Below are 18453 nucleotides of genomic sequence, written 5' to 3'. Positions count from 1 at the left end.
CTTTCGTACTACCACTATGATAGACTGTGGACTTGATGGATTCCTGTTCTCAAGGTGTTTTGGACAACCTACTGACACAAATACTCATGAGTCCATGGTCATAGAGCATTGCTAATAATAAAATGATGGAAAAAATTAAAAGCTTGTATCACTCAAACTGTTCATATGTAGAAATTTCTACTGCTTTACTCAGTTCTCTGGAGCAGACTGCTGTGAATGATATAGATCCTTAATAAGGAGTTAAATTAGGTTTCTCCTTTCACCATTCTCTGGTAACAGCCTTTTATGTTCATGTATAAATTTTAATGTATACATTTAAATATACATATTATATCTATTGAAAATTCATACAGAATTAGATTTTAACTATGACAATATTTTTTGCAAATATTCAAAATAAATGACATTTAAAATGATTTTTATGTACATATTATATACCTAACAAATACTCATTTTAATGACTCCATCTGCTAAGCAGCTTCCAAAATTCCATTAATAAAATCACGGAGAAAATGGCACTATTTCTATTTCTGGAGAAAATAAGGTTTACAAAATTAAATGCTTTAAAATTTTAATCAGTGTGAACCATATATGAAAATACTCTCAGGGTAAAATTTTATACACAAACACTCATGTGCACTAATGTATATGTTATAAACACACATAGACATGATCTCAGGGAAAAGTATATTTCATTGGATATTAACTATGGTCACCCAAGTATAACACATCTCTATTAATATATCTTCATACCATTTTTACTACTCTCCCTTTGTAAATTGTTATAATGTGAAAACTACATGAGCAACAATTCTCATTGGATACACTTTTAAATTTCACACAAATTCAGGCAATGCTGGGACAAAAAATTATGTATAGGATTTTCTTAAGAGTATACCACATTTTATTGCTAACATTTTGTTGAGAATTTTTGCATCTAATTTCATTAGGGATATCGGTCTATAGTTTTCCTGTGGTGTCCTTATCTGGTCTTGGTATCAGGGTAATGCTGGCCTCATAGAATGAGTTTGGAAGTGTTCTCTGCTCCTCAATGTTTTGAAAGGGTTTGGAAAGGGTTGGTGTTAATTCTTTAAATGTTTGGTAGAATTCTCCAGTGAAGCCATCTAGTCCTGGGGTTTTCTGTTTTGGGAAGTTTTTGACTACTGATTTGATCTCTTTACTTGTTTTTGGCCTGTTCAGATTTTCTATTTCTTCCCAATTCAGTCTTGGTAGGTTGTGCATTTCTAGAAATGTATCCACTTCTTCTGGGTTATGTAATTTCTTGGCATTTAATTGTTCATAGTAGTCTCCTTAGATCCTATGTATTTCGGTAGCATCAGTTGTAATGTCTCTTTCATTTTTCATTTTGAGTCATCTCTCTTTTTCTTTGCGGTCTATTTAAAGGTTTCTCAATTTTGTTTATCTTTTCAAAGAACTAGCTCTTAGTTTTGTTGTTGATCCTTTCTATTGTTTTTCTGGTCTCTATTTCATTCAGTGCCACTCTGATATTTATTATTTCCTTCCTTCTGCTAACTTTGGGCTTAATTTGTTCTTTTTCTAGTTTCTTGAAGTGTAGTTAGGTTGTTTATTTGAGATCTAATTTCTTAATATGTTCATTTATCACCATAAACTTTCCTCTCAGAACTGCTTTTGCAGCATCCCATATAATTTGGTATGTGTATTTCCATTTTAATTTATTTCAGATGTATTTTTATTTCTCTTTTGATTTCTTCTTTGATCCATTGGTTGTTCAGAAATGTGTTGTTCTGTCTCTGCATATTTGCAGTCTTTCTAGCTTTCCTCTAGCTGTGGAGTTCTAGTTTCTTCCACTGCAGTTAGAAAAGATAGTTGGTATTATTAAAATCTTATGAAATTTGCTGAGACTTGTTTTGTGTCCTATCATATGATCTGCCCTGGAGAATGTTCCATGCACAATTGAGAAGAATGTGTATTCTTCTGCTGTCAGATGAAATGTTCTATGTCTGTTAAGTCCACTTGGTCCAAGGTATGATTCAATTCCAATGTTTCCTTGTTTTTCTGTCTGGATGACCTATCCATTGCTGATAGTGGAGTACTGAAGTCCCCTACTATTATTGTATTATTGTCTATTTCTCCCTTTACATCAGTTAGTATTTGCTTAATATATTTTGGTGCTCCTTTGTTGGCTACATATATGTCTAGGATTGTTCTATGTCCTTGAGGTGCTGACCTTTTTATCATTATATAATGACTTTGTCTCTTGTTACTGTTTTTGGCCTTGAGTCTAGTTTGTCTGATATAAGTCTGGCTACTTCCATTTTCTTTTAGTTTCTACTCGCCTGGAATATCTTCTTCCTTCTCTTTATTTTGAGCCTATCTGTGTCTTTACAGCTGAAATGAGCCTCCTGTAGGCAGTATCTAAGTTGGGTCTGTTTTTTTTTTCTATCCAGTCACTGTGTGCCTTTTGGTTGTTGGGGTCAATCTACCTACATTTAGAGTGGTTACTGACATGCGAAGACTTAATACTGCCATCTTATATTTGCCTTCTGGTTGTTACTGTATCTCCCTTATTTCTTTCCCCTCTGTTTCTGTCTGCCTTTGTAAGTCGGTGGTTTCCCAGGGTATTTGCTCAGGCTCCCTTTTGTCGTTAAGTTTCCTGTCTCTTATTCTGGATTTGTGCTTGTGGTTACCATGAGGCTTACATAAAACATATAAATTGCCGTCAGCAGAAAACAGACTATCTTAACGTCACTCACCTATAAAGGTTCAACCCTTTTATTCCTCTTCTTTTATATTTGTGATGTCATCTGTTACCTCTTTCTATACTGTGAATTCATTAACAAATTGTAGTAGCTATAATTATTTTTAACGCTCTTTTCCTTTAACCTCTACACTGTAATTAAGTGGTAAAGACACTATTCTAATATAGACTTACAGTTTTCTAATTCTATTTATCAACTTTATCACAGTTTTGTGTGTACTTTCATTTTTTGTGTGTCATTAATGAGTATCTTTTCATCTCAGCCTGAAGAACTCTTTTCCTCATTTCTTGCAAGGCAGATGGTTGACTCCTTTTGCTTTTGTTTTGGAAGGTCTTTATTTCTCCTTCATATCCGAAGGACAACTTTGCTGGATAAAATATTCTTGGCTGGCAATTTTTTCTTTCAATACTTTGAATATGTCATTCTATTCTCTTCTAGCCTGAAGAATTTCTGCTGAAAACTCTGCTGATAGCCTAATGGGGGTTACTTGGTAGGTTACTTTCTTTTTTTTTCTGGCTGCCTTTAAAGTTCTTTCTTTATTGTTGGTTTTTGATAGTTTCATTATAATGTGTCTTGGAGAAGGTCCTTTTACATTGAGATAATAAGGCGTTCTCTTAGCTTCATGGACTTGTATGTCCAGTTCCTTCCCCAGGTTTGGGAAGTTCTCAGTCATTTCTCTAAATAAACTCTGCCCACTTCTCTCCCTCTTCTCCTTCTAGTATGCCAATTATTCTTATATTTGCTTGTCTGATGGAATTTGATAGCTCTTATAGGGTTTCTTCACTTTTTAAAAATCTTAGATCTCTCTTCCAACTGAATCATTTCTAAATTTATTCTTCAAATTGCTTATTCTTTCTTCCATCTGATCTGCCCTATTTTCAATGCTTCTAATGCATTCATCAACTCATTTATCGAGTTCTTCAGGTATGGAATTTCTGTTTGGTTCTTTTTTAAATAATTTCAATCACTTTAGTAAAGAACTCCTTCTGTTCATTAATTTCATTCCAGAGTTCATTGAATTGCCTTTCTGAGTTTTCCTGTAGCTCATGGAATTTCTTCCTAACAGCTATTTTGAATTCTTTATCAGTTAGATTGCAATATTCCATGCCTTGAAGTTTGGTTGCTGGAGAATTATCACCAAACAAAAAAAGCATTAAAAGAAATAAAGTAGGATGATATCACAGGGTTAGATGAACATGATAATGAGAAAGGAGTAACAGGGAACAAGATAGCTAGCTCTATTTTAACATAAAATATCTTTATGCTAGGCATAAAAGTAATTTTTAGGTCAAATAAAAATAAAATGTACATAAACAATATAATCTTATCTTTAAAAATAAATAATAAAGAAGAGAAATGCAGGGAAAGATAGATAATAAAAAGTTAGTATCAACTGTCTTGGAGTAATGAAGTCGTCAGTTTTTATATTCTTTATTGACCACATCCTACAAAGCAGTTGTTGGCAAATTTTTTCTGTAAATGGCCAGAAAGTAAATATCTTCAGCTAAGCAAGCTCTCTGGTGTACTGTTACTACTCAACTCTGCTGTTATAGTGCAAATAATCACAGATGATACATAAATAAATAGGTGTGGCTGTGTTCCAATAAAACTGTATTTAGAAAGATAGTAGGCAGGCTGGATTTGGCCCTAGCTGTCCAAGTTAGGAAACTTCTACTATAAAGAATCTAATGCAGCGCCAAAGATACTATAAACTATTCTATCTGAGAGGAAGTTAGCTCCATTCTTACTTGAAAATAAAGAAATGCAAAACTTAGTAAACCCTTGTGCATATGACCCCAAAGTGGAAATTTTAAAGGAAAGGGATTACTAGCGCAGGTTCCATCCAACCGCAAGGTAAATATTTTATTAGAAAGCAGTAGGGTCAGGAACAAGTGTGATCTCAGCCCCAGAATGTTTCCTGCAAAGGTGAGTTTTCTAGGCTTTCCCAAGAAATGACTGTGAACCTTCTTCAAACTTGAAGGCTGTAATTAATACATGAATTAAACTAAAATGACTTGCCAACCTTCCCTCTCTTTTATTTAAAGACACCCTTTTAACTTATGGCCTTAGAGTGTTGAGAATCATTTAGCTTCAGTTCCACTGTATCAATGAAATCACCACTTTTGGCTTAAAAAGAGCATTATCATTTGAGAAAAAAATCATATTTGTAATACAAATTTTTAGATGAAGGATTAGTTTTTAGACAGGGAAGAAGCTAGATGATCATCTGTCAGGGTTGATGTGTAGGGTTTCCTCCACTGGGTGGAAGGCTGAATGGCTAATCTTGAAGGCCCCTACAAATCTGAGAGATTCTATGTCCAAGTCTGGAATAACAGAGGCTTTTCTGCCATTAAACTGATGGGTGTAGTCATTTGGCTATGCCTTACTGAAGACTCCCCACATTATAAGAGAATATGAGATGAAAGTATGTAGTAGATAAACTATAATGTTTCTGAGACTTGTTCTATTGTTTTGAGATTGTTAATGCCTAGGCCTGCCTACACACACACACCCTGGTCTAGTTCATGTTTTGCTTTGCACATTTGTACTGATTAATATCATAGCAACATACACTTCCACTACTGTGAGCACTCCACAGTTTCTCTGCTGATCTTGTCAATCACCTTCTTACTGCTTAAAAAGTCAAAATATTGATATGATCCCACATAAAACAGGGGCTATTTGTGTAAATTATAAATAATACCCAGAGGCATTCAGCATCCTACTCGACTAGTGACAAATATATATGCATTACATTATAATTCATTCTCAACTACACATGATGTTAAGTTTACTGTTGCTCCTAGGAAGAGAATCAGGATTGTCAATTTAGAGAGAAATGAGAACAGATGTTGAAAAAAAGTTAGCACATTATAGAAGACTTAAAGGGATCTAAATCGAAAATTATCTTCAACTTGCATCCATCATTAATTTTCCTCTATAGTATGTTTCTCCTTGGATATAACACATTAAAATAAAATAAAAATCTCTATAACAGATTGAAAACAAATGCAGAATAAAATCATACTCTTTCATAACAAATGGAAAACATGGTTTTTTCATAGGAAAAGCAAATGTGATCTTTACAAGAATACATACTTTAAAATTATTATTATTGCTAGTATAACTTTTGCCTTTTATATTAGCACTTTTACTTCCAACTAATATTTATCTCATGTCATCTGCTTGAGATCCCAGAACTTAAAGGATGAGGAGAATTAAGGGACTGGTCAGAGTTTACATGGTTGACAGCAAAGCCAATCCTAGAACTCATGCATCCTATGTGCACTGGCACACATGGACCATATCTTGGTGAATTCAGATAAGGTCCAAATTTCTTAACAAGGTATGGGAAGATTTTCATTATACAACCAAAGCAACCTTTCATCAACTTCCTCTTCTTCTGAATATTCTCTCTTATTTTATGTTTTTCTACCTGTTGTCCCTTCTCCTAGAATATTACCCCTCGCTCATTCTCCTTTTGGGAAACTCTTTTTTCTCCTGTATCAAAATCCAGCTGAAAAGTCAATTCAACTTCTCTGGGCATCTGGTTGCTCCTTACCCTCTTGCTGCTTCCAAGCACTGATTATAGCATCTGTTACACTAGATTATAATTATTTTTCTATCAGTCTCCCTTCTTGTAAACAGTAAATATCTTATATTTGCACCAGGTGTTGAAACATAACTAACAGAAAAATAAATAAAAATGAATTCTTACTGGGAAAAATGTAAAGGATTACATAAGTTATTATTAGACAGTTCACATATTGCCTATTAAAGTGGCACACTATTTCTTATTCCTTTTTTTATACTTTTCTCTCATAGACTAGTTAGGATTGTTCTTTCTGTTTTTTTCCTAAATAAGGTACTAAGAAAATAAAACCCTACTAATAGGGAGAAAAATCTTATTTTTAGTAAATATGAATCTATAACCTATGACATCAAATGACTTCATCTGTTCTTTCCTAGGTTTTTTCAACAAAATTTTGTATATAGCAATTGCATCTAATGATCTGGCTTACTATATTAGGAGAAAACCAAAAGGCAGAAATCTTCCTACAGATAAGCAAAAAGTAACCATCTGGAATTTACATTTTTTTTGCATAAAGGGAAGAAATACACATGCAAATTACAAAAAATACATAGATTAAACACCTGGATTAAAAAATGCCAAGTGAAAATAAAATCAGAAATTATTATAAAATGGCTTCTTTTTAACTTTTACTGATAATTTTAACAAGTCTACCATTTTAAAAGGAATTATCTTCTTTATAGATATCTGTAAAATAAAAATTACAGGAGAAATAAAGCAACAAATAATTACTAGTAGCAAAAAGAGAACAGGAACTTTTAATTCTTTTATGTATTACTGTTAAAAATCTATACGGAAGACTTCATACTGCTTGTGAAATTTCTTTGCATCCTAAATCTCAGCTTGATGTCAATGAGCCATGAAATGAAACCTTGGAGAATTCCTGCCGCACAATGGAATGAAGGTCTCAACACAGCTTTTCATTCCTTTTGCTAGGTACTCCTGATGTAATAGACTATCTGCTCTGAATAAAGTATACTGCCAAAATGCTACATCACAGATCAAAATTAGATAGAAAAGAACAAAAGACACATAAATAAGAGCTAAAAAGTGACTTGCAATAAATACTTTGTTTTTTACTATTTAACACAATGATTTTTACATTTAACACAAATGTATTTTGCTTCATAAATATATTAATATAACTAAAAGATAAATTAAGAGTAAATATAGCCTTGCCCTTATTTTTTAATATGGAAGAGATGTTCCTATAAATACATTTGCAAATATTTCATTTTCTCACCTAAGGCCCCTCTGATGTAACAAAAGTATTAATCTCTGACTCTATTAAAGTTGGAAAACAGAAACCTGGTAGTTACTGATCAAGATCACAAAACTTGAGAATCTTTACTCAAATATAGCTATTTCTAATTCTAATCTATGAGACAAATTAGAGCAAAAAAAAAATACTCATCATAATAGCTTCTTAATTTTAAAGCCATAAAGCACATGAGTAATTAAATAAATGCAAGCAAGGAATGGGCTGCAGATATGCACAAGTGCACATATGCACCCAAGTATGTGTGGTCAAGCGTGGAAGGAGTAAAAATGTTGAGAACTGATAGAGAGGAAGAAGATAGTCAATGTTGCTCACAGAGTCTCAGAAAGACAGTGTTTATTTCCCCTGCAATACAAAATGGAGCCATATAATCTCTCTCCTTCAAAAGGTCTTTGGATTATCTTGTTAATTACACATATTGAATGGACTTAAACAATCTTACTACAGAACAACTGCCATTCAATATGTTCCCAGTGTAACTTTTAGATAATACCATAGGACTATGTTTGTTTTGTTTTGCTTTTTCTGGTCATCTACACTTTCGTCAAATGTTAGAGTCAACCAATAGATATGTGTGTTACCTGTGACCTGGGCGAAGAAGATGGGAAAATATAAGGAGGGGAAGCAGCCTTTAATGAGTACTAGATGATTTATGTGTGGCACCTCATTTACCCTACAAAAATGCCATGTGGTTAGTTTGCTAAGCCTGATTATAGAAATGAGGAAGTTTGTGAGCTTCTTGAGAACTGGAGGAGCTTCAAGCTCTCCCCACCCCTTTCCTCCACTATTATCAACACAAGACTGAGTCTATATCAGCACCTGATGCACTGTCCAGAACATATTATGCAAATAAAAGGGATTACCTGAATAGACTGAAGGTGGCAAATACGTATTTGCTGGTGGATTAAAAAATGTACTGTTACAACATCACAAGGTAATGAAATACAAAAACTTTAATGGTATTAAAAAGATAGTCTTTTCCATCCAGATTAAAAATAAAAACTTCAAGATGGTGTGAGTGACATTTATGCATGAAATCCTATGTCATGATGATAATAAAATACTATATATAAAACTTAAGTACCTGTACAACCAACAGACCATGAAAAAGAAAACGGAATTCTAATCCTAGTTCTTCCTCTAACCTAAAGCAAATCAATTAAATTTTGTGGGTTTTTATCCTATCTGCAAAATGAAGTTTTGGCCAGGATGAGTTCTAAGAACGCTTAAAGGTTTAAATAGTTCCTGTTCTATAAAATGCTGGAAAATTTGGTCTAGACTACTTCATTTGAATATGAATCTTAGTAACCAGGAGAGCAATCAAATCTTACACATGATAGTATAGGCACACTTGAAACTCTGATAACGACTCAATATGTTCGACACTATAAATTTAACCTTCGAATACTTCCACAAGACTGATACAAATATCAATGTTCCCCAAAATGCAGTTGTTTGTCCCAAAGTAACTTTACTTCATTTTAAGAATATTCAGAGTTTATGTTTTCAGTGGACACTTGAGCCTTACCTCTTTCCTGTCTTGCTGTCTTCTTCTTTACCCTTCTTCCTCCGAACCATACACTGCACTGTTATCTGATTCATAACAGTCTGATACGTTCCAAAAAGAGATGTCTAACTATTCTAAATCTCCCTCTTCTGACTTACCATGAAATTTAAAGGAACCAGTACTAAGACAATGTTTTTATCCTGCTTTCTATATTATAGGACACTTTTTTCACCCCATTAAGATCTTATAAGGGAAAACCATACAAACTTCACAAAAAACTCTAGCAAGAGCTAATCAATGAAGAGAAAAAGCTATACTTTGAAATTCAATAGTCAGTAAAAAATATAAAATTACAGTCTGTTAATGATTCAGAATAAAAACAAAATTATATTGTAATAGGAAATAGCAGAGGAATTAGAAAATTCGTCATATAGTTAAGTTTAAAATTTAGTGTCTTTTAAAAGTCTTGATATTTATTGTCAAGAAAAAAAAATCAATTTGCTAGCATGCAGCTTTGGTTTGCCCTTTTCAATCAAGCACTGTTGTAAAGGATACTTAGTACCAGAATAATGTGTGACTCTGCCACGAATTGAGCCTGGCTGCTTCCATGGATGTAACTCTATAAAACAAGACAAAGAAACAAAAATTATAATCTGGGGAAAAGCAGATTTTTTTTGATAGCTTTTTTTGTATTTTGTAGTTTTATGCCATGAAGATAAACAATTGGAAAATCTACTGATTAAGCTCTTATTTATAATTCTTTTGAATAAAGTCACTACGAATTGGAAATAACAGATGAAAATGTTGATTGATATTACTGTAAACTGTAGAAAGCAACTTGAAAGCAAAAGTAAACTTAACCTACCTTGTGAAAAGGTTTAGCACAAACACATACACACAATGTAATGATTCTTCCAGAGTTACTGCAAAATGTACTTGACAGCACAAGGTACAAATTAGAGCAACTAAGTTTACTGATTGATCATCCTTTAAAACAAGTAAAAAATAATCTGTCAAACGTTAAATCACTGTCTTCCTCATTATCAAAGTGTTTAAGGAGACAGCTTTATAAATGGATTCATTCCATTAGAGCATTTCAATTGATTTTTTCAAAATATAATTATTAAAACTGTTTTACCTCATTGAGAAATGTAGTTTTCTGTACCTAGTAAGAACTATATTAGTTGATACCAGTTGATTATAGAAAATCTGACACAAATCTCCACCTAGGAAATCTTGCTCTTAAAAAACTGACTCTACAGAATTTCTGTTGTTAATGTCTCCTATGAAAATTAGTTGCTATGCAGTTGCTTTAAATAAAAGTCACTTTCTAAGTTTTGTATTTAAACAAAATTCTGTTGAAAAAAAATGACACCTACAATATAAATCAATGTCCCCAATTTTATATCACATATGAAGCACAAGTGTATCATTTGAGAGGACCAAAAATTTTCCTTTGTGTTTATTTTTGACAATAAATATGGATGAGAGCATGTTTGCTTTAATGGAAAGAATATTTGAGTCAGAATATTCCTTCTTGGCCTTAAGCTTGCACACGTCACCAAATCTTTTAGAAAGTCAACACCCCCTCATATATAAAATTAGGACGTGAATTAGGTGATTCCTACAATCCTTCCGAAGTGGATAAAGTCTTCTGTGTTTTGCCATCAATCCTGTCTTGGTATTCTCAGGTAAAGGCAGTTCTTGATCTTCTGATCTCACTGTCTTTGTTTCCATGTCTAATTTCTCAGTGATTCACAGCACAGCTGCCTTATCCAAAGGTGTGTTTAGATGTATTCTGCAAGCACAGCTTCAAGCAAACAGGCAAAAAGACAAGCCACTGCTGCTTCATCCACTGCAGCTTCTGAGGAATCCTATCACATGTGTTTTCTTCTGACTCTATCCACTGAGGTGTCGCTATATGGAGACAAGGAAGGCTTTGAAAATCATAACCTAGTTGCTGTCTAGTCATTCAAGATTTTTAACATTACTAATGAATGACAATAGTGAAATTACCAAAAAATGGAAGTAAAACAAATACAATACTATAAGCTATACCTGACATCGCTTCAAGTCTGATTAGAAACTAAGACCCTCAGAACTAAGAAACAAAGGTTTTATTATGCTATATAATTATAACAGCAAGGATAATAACTAATGCAACCATACCAAGTACTAATAATGACAACTACCATTTATCAAGCACTCAGTTGGGGTAAAACACTTAGAAGTTTCACATGCAATATCTCATTTAATTCTAATAATCCTACGAGGGAGGTATTTTTATCACAGCAATTTTTTTTTTTTTTTTTTTTTGAGGAAGATTAGCCCTAAGCTAACTACTGCCAGTCCTCCTCTTCCTGCTGAGGAAGCCCGGCCGTGAGCCAACATCCGTGCCCATCTTCCTCTACTTTATATGTGGGACGCCTACCACAGCATGGCGTGCCAAGTGGTGCCATGTCCACACCCGGGATCCGAACCGGCAAAACCCGGACGACCGAGAAGCAAAACGTGCAAACTTAACCGCTGCGCCACCAGGCCGGTCCCTATCACAGCAATTTTATAGATAAGGTGACTAAGGCTTAAGAGAGGTAAAGAAATTTGTCCAGGTTTTCACATCTACTATATGTAAACTCTGGGATTTGAAATTAGGTTTGTTTGACTTCAGATCCTGAGCTGTCATTCACTATACTACTTTGTTATTTGCTGGACATTTGACTGGATGCTTCATATGTTATCCCATTGTGGCTTCTTAAGAACCATATAAAATAGTTAATATCACGTTATCTTCCAAATGAGGAAACTGAGATTGAGAGAAATTAACTTACTTAAGATTGCACAAGTAATTGGTGGAATTTGGACTGAAACCCGAGTCTGCTGACCTCCAAGGTCCATGTCTTTTCCACCATATAATAACAACTTATCAAAAGACAACAAGAAAATCAAGTGAAACATTTTCTAAAGCTTTATCTGGCAATCACATAATTAAATGTTGACTGTTAAAGTAACTAAAATCAACATTTATATGACTGACTAAAATGCCTGAATATAACATTACTGAATAATATGCCAGATTTATAAAGCAACTACAAGGTAGTCGCCTATATTAGAGTCACATATTTAGAGAAGAAATTCAGATATTTTCTAAGTGATTGTTTTCAAAATTTTTTGTTTAAGTAATAGAATCTTCTCTGGTCTGTCATCGACCTCCGCCCTTCAAATCCTCTGGTCTTATCTCAGTCTTACTTAATTTGATCTGCCTGAAGAATCTGCTGCATGTGATCACTCTCTCCTTTTTTGCAACACTTTCTTCACCTGACTTCCAGGATGCCACTCTTGACTCACCCACTGCACTGCTTCTTCTTCCTCAGGCCCCTTGGCCGTTCCCTCTCATCCTAACTCTAAATTCTGGAGTATCTCAGAGCTCCATGGACTGAAGCCTATTCTCTATACTTAACCTTCCCAGGTGTTGTCATCCAATCCCACGACTTTAATTATCATTTCTATACTGACAATTCCCACATTTCTATCTCCGGCCAGTTCTTGAGATTTGTATGTTGGTCTGATACACATCCATCTCCACTTGGTAGTCTAATAGTTTTTACTAACAGACTCCGCTTGGAAGTATAAAACTTAAAATGGTCAAAAACAAACTTTTGATATGCCTCCCTTTCTATCCCAGAAACAGCAACTTAATTTTCCCAGTTGTTTAGGCCAAAACCTTGGAAGTATCCTTGTCTCTACTTCTCTCCTCCCTCCCTCCCTTCCCATATCTCCAATCATTCAGAAGATACACTTGACTATACTTCAAGATGCATTCCAAATTCAACCACTTGTCACCCCTCCCAGGAAGTACTGGCAAAGGAGCCTGAGGACAAGGGCCACGCCGCATTACCTGGTCCTGTCATCATCTCTTGCCTAGATTATTGCAATAGCCCTCTTTGTTCTCCCTGGCGTTACCCTATAGTCTATTTGTCAGATTAATCCTGTTGAAACTAATCAGATTCTATCATTACCCTACTCAGAACCTTTCTCAAATGTGTGAGAAAAATGTATCATGCAATCTATTTGCTGCTTCCAGTCCCAACACCAAAGAACCTATATATCTCTAATTTAAAAATACAGCTAGGTTAAAAGAAATCCACACTTGGTCCTCAGAGACTTATTTCACTATAACTGATCTATAACACTTGCAGCTTTTTTCTTTTATACACGAGGCAGTACAGAGTAAAGGCGTGGAGACAGTCCTGAATCTGCTGCTTGCTAGCTGTGTTATCCTGAACAAATTACTTAACCTCAATGATCTCATCTTTAATAGGAAGAGGAAGATATTCCTCAAAATACTGCCCTAAAAATCAAAAGAAGATAATGTCATGTTAAGTAATTAGAATAATACTTGACTTTTTCCATAGTAAATCATCAAAAATAATCAAGGATATCATTTTAAAGTCTCTACTCCAAACAAACTACTTTGTATCTTCTAAATATTAGATGAGCGTGTTTCAATACCATTCAGAAATTCACTTATATTCACAGGTGAATTAACTGTGTTGAACTGATATTTTAAAAAGATAATATTTAGGAACCTGTCCTAACATTTTATTTTTGTCCATCTTCTTTAGTCATCAAAATCACTTCAAGACCAGACACTCCAGAAGACTTCAGGATTTAATAAACCAGAATTCATTCAATAAGTTTTTATGGAGCAATTATTATGTACCAGGTACTGATTTAGACAATGGGCATCCAACATAACAAAACAGAAAACAAACAAACAAACAAAGACTATGATCTCAGGAGCTTACACATTCAGCCGACAAGAACACGTTTTATGTACCGAAGTGCAACTGAGAGATTATTGGCACATACTAAAAGCCTTAAGAGCAAATACAAGAATAAAAAGACAAACGAGCATTCCAGATGTCTTAAGCATTGACCGTAGACAGGTAGCTTTCATTTATGGGGCCATCTAAAGCAATAACTTAATCCAATTAAGACTGAACTAAAGTCCAAATTTTAAGATGGTTTTAAAATTTTCTATTTAACTGATGCATGTACTTTCAAAATCCTTTGAAAGAAGAAACATTGAGTAACAAACGTCTTTACAGATTTAGCTTGCTGTTCATTTATATTCTTTCCCTCTCTGATTTTTACTAATTTTGACAAGGGAAATATCAGTAACTAATTTAATCCTAAATACATACTTAACTTGTATTTATAAGTGCAATGCATTTGCACATCAGATGACTAGTCTAGAAGGAAATGTGCATGGTCTTTGATATTGGATGCATACCTATTTTTTCCACAGAGACAAATGTTTTGACAAACCATTACTATAAATGTTCTCCACTTGTCCATTCCATTAAATACTTCATAGAGCATATGAACCAAAATCCAAGAAAAGAATGGTTCATAAAAATTACTTAATCAGAAAACTCATTGTCATGACTTAAAGGCCAATTTTATTTAGAAGAAAAATTAGATGATCCGAAGTTTACACAGCAAAATATAAATAAATAAAAATAATACTCAATTTCAAATAATATACTTGAAAATAAAAATTAGCCATATTTTGTTTAATACAATGGTTCTAATACCTCTTACATAACAGTACCAGAAAAAAGTGAAAATAAGCTAAATATGTCAGTAGATGAAAAAAACCTCACTACATTTAACTTATTCATAAATTCGTGGGAAGATGATTACCAGTCATTATACTCTGCTTTTTTAATATTATTTTTAATTTGTGTTGATAGTGAGTATTCAACAAGGAGTCCTTTTATACACTTAATGTTCTGAAAATAACAATGGCCGGTGTGGACCAACAGGCTGTTGTCTGAGAAGGCAGCTATTGTAATGAAAAGCACACTGAACTCTGAGTCAGGAACCTTGGTTTCTGGTACTGATAATATCCATTCAATTTAAGAAACTAGTTGTTAATCTTGTCAGTTCAATGATTTGGGTCACAGTTTCCTAATCTATAAAAATGAAGATATTGAAATTGATTGTATCAAGAAAAAAGGTAGTATAGTAGTTTATAAAATGGATTTCAGTCAAAAGGCCTGAGTTGGTGCTCCTATCCTGGATGTGCCACAAGGGTGACCTTGAACAAAATTACTCTAATCCTCAAGCTGTTCAACTGTATAATGGAAAAAACAAAATGTGAGAAGTGAATTAGATGATACACGTAAAATATTTAGCATCAGGCCTAAAACCCAGTAAGCAGTCAAGAAATGCCATTACTATTATCATTAATTATCTAAGATTCAAATGAATTTCAAAATTTGACTCTTTTAGTCACATGACTCACAGATGAGCATAACATCCATGTCTATGGGTTTATGCCTATTGTTAGTCCATTAACAGTAGACTATGTCTGAGATAAATTCTCCTACCAGCAAATAATTTGGTTTTTTTTTCCAACTTCCTATTCAAGTCTCTTACATACCAAGGTGACATTAAAATTATCAGCCTTGGAGGAAAAGCAAGATATAACGAACCAACCTGTTTGATGAACTCTAACAAAGACTGTTTCAGTTAACTGGGCTTTGGAGCAAAACCAAATATTAACGTAAGCAGAGTACAAAACATTGTTTAGTGATATTTGTAAGCCAGGAAATAATTCTTTTGAAGAAAATAATACATAGGATTCAAATTAGTTGTTATTTCTCCCTTATTCATTGATAAAATATATACTGGCATCTATTTGCTTTGGCATAAGTTCCTTACTAGAAAAAAAAGTGTGCTTAAACCAGTCACAGAGAGATCTAAGTAATTTTGAGTTTTGATCATTTTAAAAAATGCAACTTATTTTAAAAAATCATTTTTGACATCAAGAAAATGGCAAATGAATAAAACTAAGATTTGATATGGTTTGGTGTTACCCAAATGACAATTTGTCTTAGTTCAAAGTTAAATCCACAAAAGCGCTTTTGGTCCCTCCTTTCATTTTAAAATACATGACTGCAAAATGAACTAAGAGCCTGTCAACAGCTAGAGGAAACACTGCCATGATTATCTTTCACCATCTACATGAATTTTCCATCCAATCTTTTCACACCGTTTGACTCAAATCGGGTGAAATGACATGTAAATTTTCTCTCCATTTTCTTTCCCCCTTCTTGTATATGTCATGAAAAATTACCTGTGTGAATCGTTTTTAGCCTTTTTTCAGTACCTTATTTACTACCTTTCAGTACATGGACAACAGACACTTGAAATTTAAGAAAATCTGTCAAGTGATAATCTCTCAATTGTCTAGCATGTGATTCTTACTCTTTGCAACAGAGTACTGCAATAGCAGAAAAAAAGGAAACACGATAACCTATTATCAACATGAAAACAGAACGTAGGGTGAAAATCTTGTATTTTCTTTGACAGCCCTTCCAATAAGTCAAAAGGATTGCCTCCCTGCTTTTATATAAACTCACGTGTCTTTGAAATTAATCTTGGCTACTTAAGATTTGCCAGCAGAAGAGCCATTGCTTTCCTGATCAAAGCCTGTATAAAATGAGGGATTCATTTTCTGTGTGTGATAGAATTAGTCATTTTTGACCACATAATTCTAAGTCAATAAGACGGTATTTCAGAATCTATGTTAGTAGGAAGGCAGAAGCGACCCCTAGTCCTGAGGCTCCTCTGTGTGCTAAGACACCCAGAACACTAAAATGAAATAATCTTTCTCTGTTATTTCCTTTTCAGTTTCTTTCTTGGAATACTAAGGTCCAGGAAAGATTCTTTCGAACAGTCAAAACAAGATACACTATGTTATTTGGTGTTAAAATTAATACAAATACTTAAAGGCACCCTATGATCTTTCCACTGTACAATATTACAATACTGCTTAAGATGGAACCAATTAATTGAGTCTTTAGGAAAAACAAACAAACAGAAAGTATGAGACCATGCAGGCAGGCTTCCATTGATCTTATGGCAAAAGGAAATATCTTACGTCACCATTGTGACTGCACAAAACAAGGTGAAATCCCAAGGTACTTACTTATCACTCTGACATTCTAATAAAAGATTTCTCTATTTCTTGATAGTTACACATTTCTGGCCCTCTCCTTAGGTGTCTTTTTATTTTTCATCAACCTACATCAACCTCTCCGAGGTAGCATCAGTTCTTGCTAGGCTGCTACACCAAATGGTAGAGGTGATATAGATCATACAAGAGCTAGGCCAAGTCCTTCTGGATTTGCTTGAAAAAAGACATATAAATAGGTATTATCTACATCCAGGTCGCAAAGAATGCCACTGTGTTTGATTTCCCTAGAGGCTACACATACCTCGTGTTGGAAATTCCTAAGTACTTCATTAAATATTTGGCTTAAAGTAAAAAATGATTACAATAGACATAAAACACTTCGCAAAAGTAGTGATAAATCTCATTGCCTGCCACTCAAAAATTTTTTCTGTGTCAGCTGTCAGCAATAAGCCATCACTTGCTTGTTAACTGAAATTTTAGGACATCTTTTAATCCCACTCCATTTGAACACATTGCATGACTGCTTGTGTGGAGCGTGAAACCCTTACCTGCCCCAACCATACTTCAAAAAAGACTCCTTCAATGTTTCTTATCCTATTTGAGGATCAAACAGTTTGACCACTCAATCTAGGTCAGTCAGTTGAATCTCAAGAATGTGTACACGTTAAATTCACCTAGGATACTTGTTTCAAAAACAGACTGAGTCCATATGTGGAGATTCCAATATAGCAGGTTTGTGGTAGGACCACAGATTTGCACTAAAAATGAGCTGAAAGCCATTTCTACATACCTACATTTTGCAAGAGGCTATGTGGGAAGAGGGGAATGTGTAATCCTGTAACAGCTGTCAGAAAGGCTATGTATTCAGAGAAAACATTTTACCAGTAAGTTTTTTTAACATAAGAAAAGAATTTCATATATATATTTGCATATCCTATTAGTATGAGGTGTTTTCATTTTTTTAAACAATAAAAGAATTGCTATTTCAAATGGAATAGTTTTGGGCTCTATCAATGCAAGCCTAGAAAGAGTCTTGGCTAAAAAATAGGGCACAAGCAACAGAAGATGATGTTTATCAGGCAGATGAGCAACAGATAACGTCACAGCATATCTCTAAGAATTCAAATTTCAGTCATCCTGTCCAGTATTCTGAGAGATTCTCTAGAAAACTACAAGAGACATGGTAAAAGGGAGGCAGAAACTGAGACTATTGGAAACGGAAGAACCAAATGGTGGGCTAGTAGCTCCTAACCAGGGACATGGAGCAGTCCACAGTGTTTGGGCAGCTGTGGCCCCAGGCTAGGAAGGGTATGCCTGGTCTCATCCAAACCCATCTCCAAAAAGAGT

General features: G+C 34.1%; 1 protein-coding gene across 6 annotated transcripts in view; it reads right to left on the bottom strand.

The window, feature by feature from the left end:
* Nucleotides 1–18453, bottom strand: part of TUSC3 (tumor suppressor candidate 3) — a 223681-nt gene that overhangs the window by 19825 nt on the left and 185403 nt on the right. For all 6 annotated transcript variants that reach the window (XR_011433379.1, XR_011433380.1, XM_005606357.4 and 3 more), the window contains one exon: nt 9675–9738. Coding sequence is in view for 4 of the 6 variants with exons in the window: in XM_005606357.4 (XP_005606414.1) it covers nt 9675–9738 (64 nt within the window). In the remaining 2 variants the exon portion in view is untranslated. The remainder of the gene's footprint in view (nt 1–9674; nt 9739–18453) is intronic.

The sequence above is a fragment of the Equus caballus genome, chromosome 27, assembly GCF_041296265.1.
Source record: "Equus caballus isolate H_3958 breed thoroughbred chromosome 27, TB-T2T, whole genome shotgun sequence".
In the NCBI taxonomy this organism is placed as follows: domain Eukaryota; kingdom Metazoa; phylum Chordata; class Mammalia; order Perissodactyla; family Equidae; genus Equus; species Equus caballus.
This window is presented reverse-complemented; position numbering and strand designations above follow the sequence as displayed.